Source organism: Nyctereutes procyonoides, unplaced genomic scaffold (genome assembly GCF_905146905.1).
Source record: "Nyctereutes procyonoides isolate TBG_1078 unplaced genomic scaffold, NYPRO_anot_genome, whole genome shotgun sequence".
NCBI lineage: Eukaryota > Metazoa > Chordata > Mammalia > Carnivora > Canidae > Nyctereutes > Nyctereutes procyonoides.
Window position 1 is genome coordinate 10,252,717 of NW_026575139.1, and position 14,446 is coordinate 10,267,162.

At 51.8% G+C, this 14,446-nt stretch overlaps 1 protein-coding gene across 2 annotated transcripts in view; it reads left to right on the forward strand.

The window, feature by feature from the left end:
• Positions 1-1,420: 1,420 nt before the first annotated feature.
• CCDC88C (coiled-coil domain containing 88C) overlaps positions 1,421-14,446 on the forward strand; it is a 121,541-nt gene continuing 108,515 nt past the window's right edge. For both annotated transcript variants that reach the window (XM_055303939.1, XM_055303940.1), the window contains exons 1-3: positions 1,421-1,639; positions 2,369-2,469; positions 8,985-9,093. In XM_055303939.1, coding sequence (XP_055159914.1) covers positions 1,580-1,639; positions 2,369-2,469; positions 8,985-9,093 — 270 coding nt within the window. In that variant the 5' untranslated portion in view covers positions 1,421-1,579. The remainder of the gene's footprint in view (positions 1,640-2,368; positions 2,470-8,984; positions 9,094-14,446) is intronic.

The window sequence follows — 14,446 nt, forward strand, 5'->3', positions numbered from 1 at the left end:
CAATTAAGGAATTAATACATTTCTGGTGCGTAAGAAAACCACTAAGCTACAAACCTCAGTTCCTCCGCACTGTCCCACCCCCCCCCCCTCCCCCAGTTACCCTGACTTCCACATTTCTCCTTAGGACTCTTCATCTCCCACCTGGCTCCCAGGGCCACAGTGTCATCTCACAGGGCCAAGACGCGAAACTCGGCTGCAATGCCACACTTCACCGACAGATGCCGCAGCCTCAATACCTGACAGCCAACTTTCAAATTACTACCACCACAACTCGCAACCATTCAGTGCCTACTGCATACTTTTTTCTTTTTTTTTAAAGTAGGCTCCACGCTAGGTGTGGAGCTCAACGGGGGGACGGGGGAGGCAGTGGCGGGGCTCGAACTCACGATCTTGACAGCAAGACCTGAGCTGAGATCATGAGTGGGATGCCACGACTGAGCCACCCAGGAGCCTTGCCTACCGTACACTAGGCGCTTCGGGTCAATCCCGCGCCAGCTGGCTCGTGAGGACCTTCGTTAATTCGCATGAAGTGCTTTGAACAACGAACTGGATCATAGCAGATTATTACCAGCCCAAGGTGAAGTGGCAGAGAGCGACGGGAACGTGGGTCACCGCAGCTGTCTCAGCAGGGTGGTCTGGGCCAGGGCCTGCTTCCCATCCAGGTGGGGCCACCGTCCTTTCTCCTGTCGCCCTCCACTAAGCTGCTGCTAGGTCCTCCAACCTGGAGTCCCGGATTTGGCTCCTCGGCCGCCAAGTGGCAGCAGCAGTGGGGGTTGGGGTCACAGGTGGTGCGGCGGGTCACTGGCCTCCCGGGGGGAGCTTGCAGAAGGCAGGCAGAGCGGGAGGTGGCGCGGGGGGCGCCAGAGGTCGCGCTCCCACGGTCTGAACTCAACACTAAGTTTCCTCCCTGGGGCCGCCACCCCCACGAGAAGCGCGCGGGCTCCGCTCCTGTCCCGGAGGCGGGTGGCTGGAGCTCCGCGCGGCCGAGGGGCTGCACCTGCCGCGGGGAGGGCGGGGCGGGGAGGGGCCGGGAGGGGCGGGGACGCGGGCCGCGCGGCGCCCCAGCGAGCGGTGGGCCGGGGGCGACTCTCCAGTCTCCGCGCTCCGCCGCCCCGGGGAGGTACGGAGGGGCCGGGGTCCGCGCGCTCGGGTCCGCGCTGGGCGTCCGGGCCGCCGCAGGGGCACGCGCGGGGAGGGCCACGTGCTGGGGCCCGCGGGGAGGGCCCGGGAGGCCGCGCGGAGCACCCCCCGCCCCGCGCCCCGCACCCCGCGCAGCCGCGCCCGCGCCCGAGCGCCCGGCCCCGGCCCCGGCCCCGGCACCGCGAGGCGGCGCGCCTGCCGCCCAGGGCCGCCGAGGGGCGGGGCCGCGCCCGCATTGTTCCTCCCCTAGCGCTGGGCCCTCCCCTTCCCCCAGCCCCGGGCGGGGCGCGGGGCCGCCGAAGCCGCGGAACGTGGGCTCGCGCCCCGCCTTTGTCTCCCGGGTGCGAGCTGCCGCAGCCCCGCGCCCCGCTCGCTGGCGGAGCCGCTTTGTGCCGCGGCGCGGGGGACCGGGCGTGGAGCCGGCGGGCGCAGCCTCAGCATGGACGTGACCGTGTCGGAGCTCATGGAGCTCTTCCTGCAGAGCCCGCTGGTGACCTGGGTGAGTGCGCCCAGCTCCCTGCCCCATTGTTGGTGCACCCGCCGTGGCCGCACCACCTCCCCCGCCCGGGGGCCCGGGGAGCCTCCGGGACTCGGGGGACTCAGCGCGTGCTCCCGGCTGGGGTCGGGGTCCGAGCCCCGGGGTCCGGAGGCGTTTCCAGCTCGGGAGCCCGCGCGCCGGGTGCGGGACCTCGCCGCGTTGCGGGCCGGGCCGGGCGGGGGCTGCGCGGGTGCACCTGTTGGCGCCGGGGCGCTGGGCTGCGGCCCCCGCGCGGACAGGGTCGGAGTACCCCCACCCCCCGGGGCTTGACCACTCAAGGAAAGGACTCCCTACCCCAAAATACACTCGTGTAGTTTCCGAACCTCAGACCAGCAGGTGGGTGGCGGCCGAGCGAGAATGGGTACAGGCGGGGGGCGGCGCAGTCACTTCCAGTAGATTTGAGACGTGAGAAATTTATTGAAAAGTCTCTCTCTCTCTCTCTCTCTCTCTCTCTCTCTCTCTCCCCGCCTTGGGCCGCTGGAGAAAAGTGGGGAGGAAGTTTTCGTCTTGCTGTCTTGCGTCTGTTGCCTGGCGCAGGATGGGGGGTAGAGGCCCCTGCAAGGGCGGGCGGGCGTGGGTGACCCCCTGTTCCCGCACCGGCCCTGCCCGCCTTTGCCCTGGAGAGCCCTAAAGACCGTGCCCTCGGGGCTCACTTCCTGCCTTTCTCTCCGCGCCCCGTTTCCCCGGCAGGTGAAAACTTTTGGCTCCTTCGGAAGCGGCAACCAGGACAATCTGACCATGTACATGGATTTAGCGGATGGCATCTTTTTGAACCAAATCATGTTGCAAATGTAAGTTATCTACGGGGAAGAAGGAAAGAGCGATGCTTCGGAAAGTTTAAGGTTGTAGAATGGGAACGTGTTCTAACAGAGAGGGTTCTTTGCAAGTGGGGGGGGGGCGCCGGCATCTCAAGATTAGGGTGATTTTTTTCCCTTTCCTGTGAATATGAAGAATTCCAGGACAGCAAGTTGGCAGCTTGTTTGGTTAAGGCAATTTGGAATTGAATGACTTGACTGTCCTCCACGTGGTGTACATAGGACAACCGACTTCATGCTTAGATATTTGAAGTTTGAGCAAGGAAGTTAAAAACAAAACAAAACAAACCCTTTTGGGGGGCAAGGAACTGTAACAGTCTGGTTACAGGAAGTGTTTGGGGTGTACCCAGAACATCTGTGTGACTATAAAGTTTCACTGTAAGTTGGGATGCCTGTGTTTCTGAGCTTCTTTTCACTTGGTCATACGTTTTGTTGCTCTCTGGCGAGTGCAGTTGGCTAAGGCCCTTCCTAAGGCTTAAAGTCACCACGTTAAGAGAGCCTTGGGAGTCCGAATGCTGTGTAGTGTTCGTAGTACTGAGCTTAAACGGGTCTTGGTGGAAGTTAAACTCACTAGCATGTATGTTTGACCACATCCTTTCCTCTAGCTAAATTCTGCAGCGCCTGATTGACAGCCTTCCACATGTAGGTGTTGGCTCCTACCTCTGCTTTCTGTTTTTAACTCAGGCGCAGGGAACATATTGGAACTGAGTGTCAGTATGATTCCCAGGCACTGGAAGCCAAATAAAACGTCCTAATAATACCCTCTGTGGATCAGCCCCTCGGGCTTACCTACTCACTGGCAACTAAGCAAGTTGTACTTGAGCACGAACCCATTAGCTAATGAGGATCAGCTTTGTGGCCCGCAGAGGAGGAGCATTTATTTAGCTTTGGCATATTCAGCAAGTGGTTTAAATAGATCTACCCAAAAAGGTCTGTTTCAAAAATTTCCTGGGAACATTGCTTCTTTTAATAAGTCATTTGGTGCCATGTTGTGGGAGAGACACTTCAGTTTTGTTTTGTTTTTTAAAGGCACAACTCATCTTCTGAATCTTGTGTTTGATGAGATCCTAAAAAGACAAATGTGTTGCCAGATTCGGCAGTACTTGTCTGAGAACATTGATGAAAAAGTTTTCCTGGGATTGTCTAGTAGCATATTTAAGTCCTGGCAATTTCTTCCCCCTGCCCCATTTTGGTGGACCCCGAAAATGACCGGATTCCATTGGTGCAGTGACCGGTGTGTCCTTACCCAAACCCAAGACTGTTTAATTAAAAACAGCAGTATACCCAGCCTTTTCATTCAGTTTTTACACCCAGGCGGAGGGGAGAACAAAAGCCCTGGGACTGTTTCTCTTTCTTCCCTGACCTTTGGAATTCCTGAAGCGTTTACCACTTGCTTGTAAATCAGGAAAGCCTGATGGACCATTCCTTTGAGAAATGCCAGCTCATCACTTGTTCACACTTGGCCCTGGCTAAATTCAGTGTGAAGGGCTTCTCTACTTCCCTTGTAAGTTTTACATGTTCTCTCCTCTGTGATATGCCAAGATAATCATCCCAGAGGTGGGAACTGAGAAGTTTGCAGCTCATAAAGCCTCAAGCCCCTCAAGCCGTGCTTCTGGTGCCTTCTGGCCTGGGTCAGGAACAGAGGAAGGGACAGTGGGGAAGCCATGTGGGTGGAGGAAATGAAGGAGTGAGGGGCATGAGCAGCACACAGTTTACTGATTGACCGGAATAACCCTGTTCCAGGTGATAGGCTAGAAATCAGAACATTGTTTGCTCTTGGAGGTGGGTAGGGATCGTCTGGAAAGGAGACACTGGTGAACTTCTTGGGTGGGGGTGGGGGTGATAATGTTCTGTATACTGACTGGAGTACATTTAATTTTTCAGGACTCCAAAAGCTATAACAAGATATATGCATTTCACGCTATGTAGAGATGATCTCAATTTTAAAAAGGACCCCCCCACCACCACCAAAGTGTATTTAGCCCTGGTGTATACAGCTTGGGTAGCCAACCTGGATTTGAACTCTAGGTCTGTGTCATACTGGCCAAGTGATACTGGGCACACCACTCAACAATTTAGTTTCCTCATCTGTGAAATAGGAAGTGCCTCCCTTAAGAGATGGTTATGAGGATTAAATGGGATGATGTGTTGGCAATTAGCATGGTGGTTGCCACTTAATAGGTACTAGTGTCAATTGCAAATACACTATCTTAAGCCAGAAAGGACTTGAGGCGTCCCATAAGAATTTTTCCTTTGTCCCACATTCTTAATCTCCTGGCTTAGTGCATGGTTCTTAGCCTCGGCCCTCTCTCAATGAGAACCAGAGCATACCTGGACTCTGGGACCTGAGTTCAAGCCCCCATCTAACTACATGTAAACTTCTGTGTTCCTTTCCGCCAAATGGAGAAATGTCGGGCTAGCTAGCAGGTCAGTAATAAGGCTGTATTCTGGTTTATCTCTTATGCCAGTAGCTCTGTGTGCTATTGGCCTATTTTGATAAATTCTCTCCAAGTTGGTAGGACCTGGGAAAGTTGTAAAGAGCAGTACGCTGCGTAGGTATGGCAAGTGGCTTGCTGGAACTCAGATAAGAGGCGTGTTACCTAACACTTCAGAGCCATATGGAGGCCGGCAGAGGTCACGTGGCTGCACCTGGGCATTGTCTCTGGCAACCGAAGAAGGCTGCAGTAGTAGTCTCTTGGCCCTGGCCTCCCGGTGACATCAGTGCCTGGAAGCAGGAAAGCCCTGTAGGCTCAGCTTTCAGGGGAGGCCCAGGTCCAGGAGAATTTCCCCAGTGAGAGGCATTGAATGGTGTGGACCTCGGTGCATGGGGGAACCTGCTGAATAGTTCCTCTGTAAATGCAGTCTTTCTGGGTGATCTGCTGGTGCCCAAGGGAGAACACGATTGCTCATTCACTTTGGACATGTTTCTTACTGTCTTGTAGAAAAAGTATTTAAGTGCTCGGACTCTGAAAGCGACTCTGAAAGCGTCAGGCGGTCAAGTTCACATTCTCCGTTCTGCCCCCTTGGGCAAATTACTTAAACTCTCTAAGCCTCAACTTCCAGGTCTGTAATAAGGGGCTAGTATTTTATACACTTGGGAGGATTAAATAAGATCATGCCTATAGAAAATGCCCGACAAACATCCATCATTCTTGCGAGTGGGGGCGGGGGTGTTTGTGTGTGAGCGTGCGTGCCCACGTGCCTGAACCTGTACTTTTGAGAACGGACACCTTCTGACTTGAGGCAGTGGCTGTTGAGTGCAGTTGGGAACTTGGGATTGGGCCTGAGAGCTTGTGCCTTTTTGCAAGGCCTGTAGTAAGTCTCGCCGTATTTGCTTTCTTCAGACTTTACCCCTGGTACTCATTGCAAAATTCAAGATAATATATTATTTATGGGTTGGAAATATCCTTTGGTCAAACGGGAGAGTTTCCTAAGTTTGTTCTTTTTTAAGAAAATTTTTTTAAGCCATCTCTACACCCAACATGGAAGTCAAACTTACAACCCTAAGATCAAGAGTTGCACACTCCACCAACCAAGCCAGCCAGGCATTCTGAGTTTTCTGTTTCTAAAAAGCATTTGTAGTAATGCTTTTAATTCCCCGCCACCCCCCCCCCCCCCCAGTGTGTTAGAAGAGGAGTTCTAGTCCTGTTCTGCATATATAAAAGCTGAGGGCAAGTGCTTGGTAGTTGAATGAGTTTGTGTTGGCGGGAAAGTGTTGGAGCAAAAAATATTTTTGTGAACTTATGTTATTTCCTCTTTTGACTACAGAGTATGATACTCGTGGGGGTTTTGAGTTCTTAAAAACTGTACCAAAAATTTATGTTGGTTGTAGAAAAATAGGGAAAGAAAAGTGAGCCAGATAAAATTGTCCATGATTTTACCACGTAGAAGTAGCAATGCTATTATTCTAGTGTCTTCTGGATGTCATCTATAGTATATAGATAGAAACTCCTTAAGGGATTTTTATATGGTTGTGGGCTCATGCTGTTGTCTTTTAGCATCCTTATTTATTAACCCGTGATACATTGTGGACATCCCTATATCAACACATCATTTCTTGATTGATTTTTAAATTTTGGAAGTCTCTGACTCTGAACTCTCCTGAGTTGGACGAGCTGTCTGAAGCTTGTACCCAGTGTCTCTCTCCTGTCCTCTGACACCTCCATAGGGGACTCTTGGACTTTTGTATTCTATGGCTATTATGCAAAAAAGATCCTTGTTGTAATGATGGCTTTTGGGGACATGCAGTTGTGCAGTGGTGATAGGATGTCCTCTTCCTGGGACATAGGACCAAGTATGGTCCATGTTTGCTAGTGCAGATCTGGCCCTCTAAAATGACAGCCTAGGGCTGGAAGGATCCTGTAGTCATTTTGCAGCTGAGCACCCTGGGGCCCAGAGAACTTTGGCCAGTCCTGTGTCTTCTGACCCTTTTTTTTTTTTTTTTTGAGCACAGAAGGGTGGGGCTTACTCCTTGCTGGGACAGTGATGATGAGCCCTCCTTAACCGCAGTTGACTTTTGTTTCTAGTTGTTTCTCCATAACCTCTACCCTGAGAGCCTTAGTTAAAGGACGGAACACTAATGATGGTGATAATTAGTCTAATTACTCATACGGTAAATGTCAAGGCTCTTGTGGAGTGCTGTTTCAGTGAACTGAACCTGGAGAACAAAAGCAGAGCTGGTCGGAGGTTTCCGCGAGCTCTGTCGTCTGAGAGCCTTGTGGGTCCCCATCCGGGCAGGTCCCCATCCGGGCGTGTGTGGTGCCTTTGCACACTCAGTGAATGCGCACCATGCATCCCCCCCCCCCTCCCGCCTGTGGGCCGGGCCCTCTGACTTCAAGCTGGGACAACAGACACAAAACAGAAAACGCTCTGCGTGTTCTCTGAATTCTGTTTTAAGAAGTATTTGAGTCGGTTAATGAAGTTGCTTCTCCTCGCTTGAGGTATCTGAAGAGAGGAGAAGTGAGCCTTGAAGATAAATTATTTGTAATGTTAAGTGTATTTTTGTGACTAAAAGTGCCCTTGTGGTTGAAAGGCTGAATGCTGCCTCTATTCCTAAATTAATTTCCACTGAACTGTTAACCTTTGTTTTCTCAGTAATGAATGGCTCCAAGAGACACATAACGTGCAAATGGCTTGGCCAGACTCCATTACTGTGTGGGGACAATAAGAAATGTTGTCACATGACGGTTGAAAAGAGATTCCCTGGTTGCCCCAAGGTACCCATGTGATTATTTTAGGGGATCCAGGCTAATTGAATAAAATCTGTGGCTATTACTGCCCCGAATTGGTAAAGGGCTTTGCATACACGCAGTGTACAGGGCAGGGACTCCTGCTGTATATGTCAAACAGTTAATGGTCAAATTCTAAACAGTTCCTATTTAAAAAAAAAAAAAAGATTGTAGTTTCAGTGATGTCTGAAATGATTTCTACTTGTGGGTTTTAAAAACATTTTTGTTTGTCGATGTTATGTTAGTTATTGGTTTTGGAATGAGCCGTGTGGCATTGAGGTCAATTTCCTTAACTCCCCAAGCCCCATTCTGTGCTCCCATCCCCTTGTGAGGCAGATCCCTGAGGAAGAGGCTGACTCTCTACCCCCTTGCCACCTAGACACCCCACTTGACAGCCAAAACCCTGAAAAGGACCCTCATTTGAATTAGTGACATGGGAGGGAGGGCTTTGTTATGAAAAGCGTGGGGTGGTACACGGGGGAGGTGAAGCCAAATCTGGTCCACTGGGTCTGTTCTCTTCCCAGAAGAATCATTTTCAGAAGTGTCTCGGGAGGTAGGTGAGTGGAAATACAAATCACTTGATTCAGATTTCTAGTTTCATCACAATCAGATCTGACTTTTGCCTGAGATTAGAAAATAAAGGATGCCGTGGGGGTTTCCCACATGAATTATGTAGATCTCTGCTCTTAGCCTTTCTCGGAGGGTGCCTGGTACACCATGTCAGATCACAGACTCCTGCTGTTGGTTTTTCAGGGTAGAATTGTGTCCCCGACATGTCAGTCACAGGCAGCACCAGCCCTGGACCAATCTGATCCCAGGAATGGGGACCCCAGTGAGATGGAACGTGAATGATTTTAATTTATTATGTCAGGAAATGTACCATATTTTTCCCCTCATTATTTTATATGTTTTGGTTGGTTCAACTTTTAATGTTTTTAATCTTGAAAGAACTTGTTTTGGTCTTTATTCGGTAGAACTTTTGGGGTCCGCATCGACGGCTGGTGGTGGTTTATGGGTGCTGTTAGCAGGAACGGAAATAACTTTGACTCACGGCTGTGCTGGGTTGGTGCGGGGGCGGGAGCAGGGAGGTGATGGGGCCTCCCCTGAGGTCCACAGCTTGGCAATGGGGTAATAAGGATTTGACTCAGGGGAGCCAGTAGTGTTGGAGGCTGGGGGTGGCCTGGAGCTCACCTTCAGCTGGGAACTCGGGTGGGTGGCAAAATGCTGGGATGTGCAGTTTCCATTCTCCTCTTTCTTTTCTAGAGACCCCAGGCCAACAAATCAGCGCATCAACAAGCACGTAAACAACGACGTGAACCTCCGCATTCAGAACTTGACCATCTTGGTGAGAAATATCAAGACCTACTACCAGGTAAGGGCTGGGAACTCTGTTCCCCTGAAGTTCTGTTCTGCATCTGGTGGTATCGTCCCTGAACGGTTTCCCCGCAGGAAGCCGAGAGGAAACAGTGTTCATGGTTAGGCATGTGCTTGCTCAGGCTTGGTGTATTTTCACTTGCATCCTTTTTTCTTTGCGCTGTGGAAAGGGTCAGATGTTGGATAATTTTGTCCAGGGAAATGTCCTTTGCGCTGCGTGCAAAGCATTGTGCCTGGTATGGTGGGGACCCCAGGGACTGTTCTTGATTCACAGCCGCCGCCCCAAGAGTGCTCTGGAACGGGGACCGGGCTCCACCTGGGGCACCCTGACTGGGTCTCACCCACAGTTGAGTGAGTCTTTGTTGAGGAGCAACTGAAAGGATGGAGAGAGATAAGGGACCACAGAAAGGTTGTATTCAAGCCCTCAGCTTGTGGATAGGAGCATTGGGGTTTACGGTGTGTCCTCTTGTCAGGTGCTCCCTGTGTTTCACCAGCAGACAGGTGATGGGCTGGGCAAGGGGGCCTCTTGGGGAACGGCTGCTAAAATCCCCATACCAGCCTTCGGAAGGTCAGCAAGGTGGGAAGGTTGATGTTAATGGGAAATGGATTTAAACTGTGTTATTTCAGAGCTCTGGGTTGTTTTCGTTTGTTTAACATTTTTAAAGATTTTATTTAACAGAGCGCACAAGCAGGGGAGCGGGAGAGGGAGAAGCAAGCTACCCACTGAGCAGGGAGCCCGATGTGGGGCTTGGTCCTAGGACCCTCGGATCATGACCTGAGCTGAAGGCAGATGCATCACTGAATGAGCCACCTGGGTACTCCAAAGAGCCCTAGCAGCAAACCTTTTCTCCCCCTGTACATTTTTTTCTTGAAACCCCTGGTGAATCTCCAGTGACTTTGATTGACTTGAGGGTTAGGGGGGCCCTGTGTTCTCTGCTCAGCACCTCCTCTCCCACTGGGGCATCTCTGTAGGTTCCCAGGACCTCAGGGAACACAGTTTGAGAACCACTGCCCAAGAACAAACCTTTTCCAGAATTCATGCTGGGGCTTCACTGATTCCTTGGGCAGACTGCCTCTGGGACCTGTTGCTAGCATCTGCTTCCTGGAATGTACCTTGGTCTCGGTGCTGGGGTTTAGGGATCCTCTTCATGGAGTTGAGGTCCCTGTCAGCATGAGGAGGAGCCCTCGGGCTGCCGTGGCTCGCTCTCTGTCCTCATGCAGTGGTTGCTGATTCTGAGGTCAGCCGAGATGACGGGCTGCATGCTGGGCCAGCTCCTGTTGGGAGCCCTTCCTCTGACTCTGTACGAATTAGCAGATGGAGGGGGTGGGAGTGGACAGTGGGGTGCGTGAGGGAGGCTTGCTGTGCTGGGATGTTTCCCTGCATGGCCAGTTTTTCAAGCCACCTGTGCTCACTGTGTGGACCATCAGTGGCCCAGTACCATGGACTTTCTTAGCAGTCCCTGGGAGGCTTAGATCCAGCCCCATCCTCTTATCCACCCCAGAGAGATGTCAACCATGCTGAGGAGCAGGTGCCTAGGCTAGCTGGCTCTGTGGGGCTGAGTGGGTTTGTTTTGCTGTCCGAGGGGCGCCACACTCAGGTTTGGGCATGCTGTGGACTAGCAGGGAATACTCAGCGAGGGTTTCCCTGGGGATGGCCACAGGCAGGGGAAGCTGAGCAAGGGTTGTGGGGCTGCCAGTGAACTTGGTTCTGGCCATCTGGGGGCTGGGCCTGTGGTTCACCATGCACTCAGGGCTTGAGCCCTATGCACAGGCACTGTTTTTGTGGTGAGCAGGTACTTTTGATGCTGTGTGCTAAGTGCCTGGGGAAGTGCATGGTGCAGGTTGCTCGAGAGATGACTGACCCAGGCTACAGAGGAGTGGGGAAGGCTTCTTGGAGGGGAGGGGGCACTGAGCGGAGTCTTGGTAGGTGACGGAATCTCCATGTTTTGAGGGTCGTGGTAAGGAGAGAAGGGGAAGGAGTGTAGAGGTAGACATGGAGGCACAAGACTGGCCTGTTCTCATTCTATCAAGGTCTGAGTTGTGCAGTTGCTCTGGTAAAGGTCTGTTTCACCATGTTTCAGGTGAATCCAGACTTGGGAGGAGATGAACGGGAAAGATACAGAAATTCAGAGCAGGCTTGAGAGGCTGGCCAGAGCCAGTGGAGAGAGCTTGACAGGTGTGTCTTGGGCCCCAGGTGTGCCGGGAGGTGGTAACCTCTCCCTGGTGACAGCGATGAAACTCCCAGGTGGAAGGAGCTCTCTGCGAGCAGCACAGAGCAGCCAGGCTCTTGCTGCAAGCTGTTGGCCAGGCAGGGGCTGTCCTCTGGCCCAAGAAGTCACACCCTAGGGGCGAGCAGCAGCTCCTGACAGTCCAGACCTGGGCTGGCCCAAGGGAACTTGACATCGTGTCAGTGTGGAAGCAGAGTGCCACTCTGTGTAGAATTCCAGAAGATGAGACGTGGGGGTAGGAAGAGAGGAACAGGTCTGTTCTCAGGGCCCAGAAAGACCCACAGGGTGAGAGGAGGACCCCATATCCTTGTGCTGCTGTTGCACTGTTAACCCTGAGGGCAGGGCTGCCGTGCGTTGAAGCCCCAGCCTGGAGCAGGTGTGGCTGCAGGCACCAGCTAGAGGCTTCAGAGCCGATTGTGTTCTCAGGCGCCCCTGCTCCCTGGAGAGAGCTAGCGGGCCTCTTCCCCTCTGGGCTGACATGGGTTACGTGTGGGTAGCTCTGAATATTTTTGTTTTCTTTCCAATTTATTGTAAAACAGATGGGAGTCCTGGTCTTATAAGTAATGTATGCTCTTTCTAAATAGCTAGGAAAATAAGTAGCAAGAAGAAAAGAACCACCCACAATCCCACCATCTGAAGACAATCCCTATTAACATTTTTACTGTTTCCTTCCAGTTTTTGCATGAATAGTTTTTGTTTCTTACTGTTGTGGTCATGCCGTATATACAATTGCATATCCTGCCTTTCTCCCTTCTACCTGACTTTAAAGCATAAACATAATTGGTTATGATTATGAAAGGTCACTCAATAAAGTTTTCTGAGAGGAGTGCTGCCCAAGTCCTCCTGTGAACGTAGCCCTCCAGGTTGTGAGGGCTCAGGATGAAGCAAGACACATGTCATTCTTTCTATGACAGTGGTGTCCTGGAAGGGCGAGAGCTTGCTCCCGAGTGAGCGGGACTCCTGCTTACCTGTGGTATGTTGGTAGACTCCTTGAGCTCACAGAGTCCAGCCTTGGGTTTTGTTTGCCAAGCAGTGGTTCTGCCCGCTGGCCGTCCCCTCCTTTTCCGAGGCACCATGGGGCAGGGGCAGTTAGAAAGGATGGGGGAACCCTTCTTGTGTGTTAAATCTGTACTATTCAAGGAAGCTCAAGTTTTGCCTCTGAAAACCTGCGGAGACAAGGATCCTTGACCTTATCCTTCCTAGGGCAGAAGGTAGAAGGTGGGCGGAAACCAGCATGACCAGACTTAGTCTGACCCCTGGTGTGTTCGCCAGGGTCTCAGGCTGCCTCCTGACTTGCTGCTTGGACTTTTCTGGGGTTGGGGGCTAGCACCTGCGTTTTCAGAAGTCCCCCCAGCTGTTGGTCTTGCCATCTTTCCAGCAGGCTTGGGAGTCAGTGGGTTTCTTCTCAAAGTGTGGTCCTCAGACCTACAGCATTAACATCACCTGGGAAGTTGTTAGGTGCAGACCATCAGGCCCTTCCCCAGACGGGCTGGGGAGGTCTGGCGGGACGTCTTGTAAGCCCTCCAGGTGGTTGTCATGTGCACCTGTAGGAACCCAGGGTTACAGTGTTCCTAGAGATGTCTGCAAGAGGCATCTTCAGCTGATCTCCACAGAGGGCTCCTCTCCATCACATACAACAGGGGACATCTCATCTGTCCTGGACAGGGAAGCAGAGAAGAGAATGCTTGGTTTACTCGATGCCTTTTACACAAGAAAAGGCTGATGGTCCAAGGTGGAGGTAGCAGCTCCTGGAGGGGCCTATACAGACCCAACATCTGCTGAGGGGCCTGGAGGAAAGGCAGTCTTTGACTAGACCTGCTCTCTGCCTCAAGCCACCTGGCTGGCCAGCTCATGATGCCTGTTTTACTTGCTCATCAGCCAAAGTATTTTTTCATCTGAGTCGTTGTCTTTTTTTTTTTTTTTGAGTTACATTTTGGATTTATAGAATGATTTTTTAAATATTCAGATTCTTGAGTATTTACATTAGATGTGTGTTCGTTAGCTAGTGGGGCCGGTGGGAAAGTGCATCTAGTATAAACAGAAATCCCTGGTACAGCAGTGGCTGATGAGTGTTTATTCTTTGGGGCTTGTGTGTTGGTGTCCCATTGCCATTCCCTGGCCTGGCCTGCTTGTCATGGGAGGTTACTGAGGTTGCTTTGGCTTTTATGCTGGTGGGAAGCACTTCAAACATCAGCCTGGATAAATTCGGTGTGTGTTGATCTTTGTTGTCAGGTATACATAGATCTCTGTCTTGAAATCGGGACCTGCAGGTGGATGGAAGGACCCAGCTGCAGAACTTACCCTGACATGAGGAATTTGCAGAGTCTGGTTGAGCGCCCGTCTTTACTAATCATGTATTGGGAATAGTCTGTCTTCCTTTTCTGGGCCCCCTGGGTTCCTATCTGTCCAGATGATGATGGGCCCTCGTGGGTCTCAGCTTCCATAGTCACGTGATGGCCAGAGACCGCCGAGGTTTACTGGTCATTTCCAGGAAGCTTTGTTTTATGAGGTCCTTGAACGTGGCTCTTAGGAGCTCTGGTCTCTTGCCATGGTCGGAAGGCCAGGACCAACCAGAATTTTGTATCTCAGAAGAAATAGCAGAACGAAGGTGCCTGCCTTTGGCCCAGGGCATGATCCCGGGGTCCTGGGATCGAGTTCCGCATCAGGTTCCCTGGATGGAGCCTGCTTCTCCCTTTACCTGTGTCTCTGCCTCTCCTCTCTCTCTCTCTCTTATGAATAAATAAGTAAAATCTTAAAAAACAAAAAGCAGTACAGATGGTTCTGATGAACTTGTATATCAGAAATAACTATGAACATGTGACTAGCGTTCATATATCTACTTTAGGCTCCCCCCACCCCGCCCCCGCCGGCAAATAAAATTCCTCTGATTAAAGCCCCCAGGACACCACTACTGTGTCCAGTTATCCTTCCCTCCCTCTCTCCCTCTGTCCCTGAAGATAATCCCCATTGTTAACTTGGTGAGTATCTGGTTCATGTTGTTAAATCCTTGGTCCATGTGTGTGTGTCTGTATGTGGACATATATCCATGTGTCGTTTGGGGTGGTGCCTTTATTTTTTTTTAAAGATTTTATTTATTCGAGAGAAGCAGAGGGAGAAGCAGGC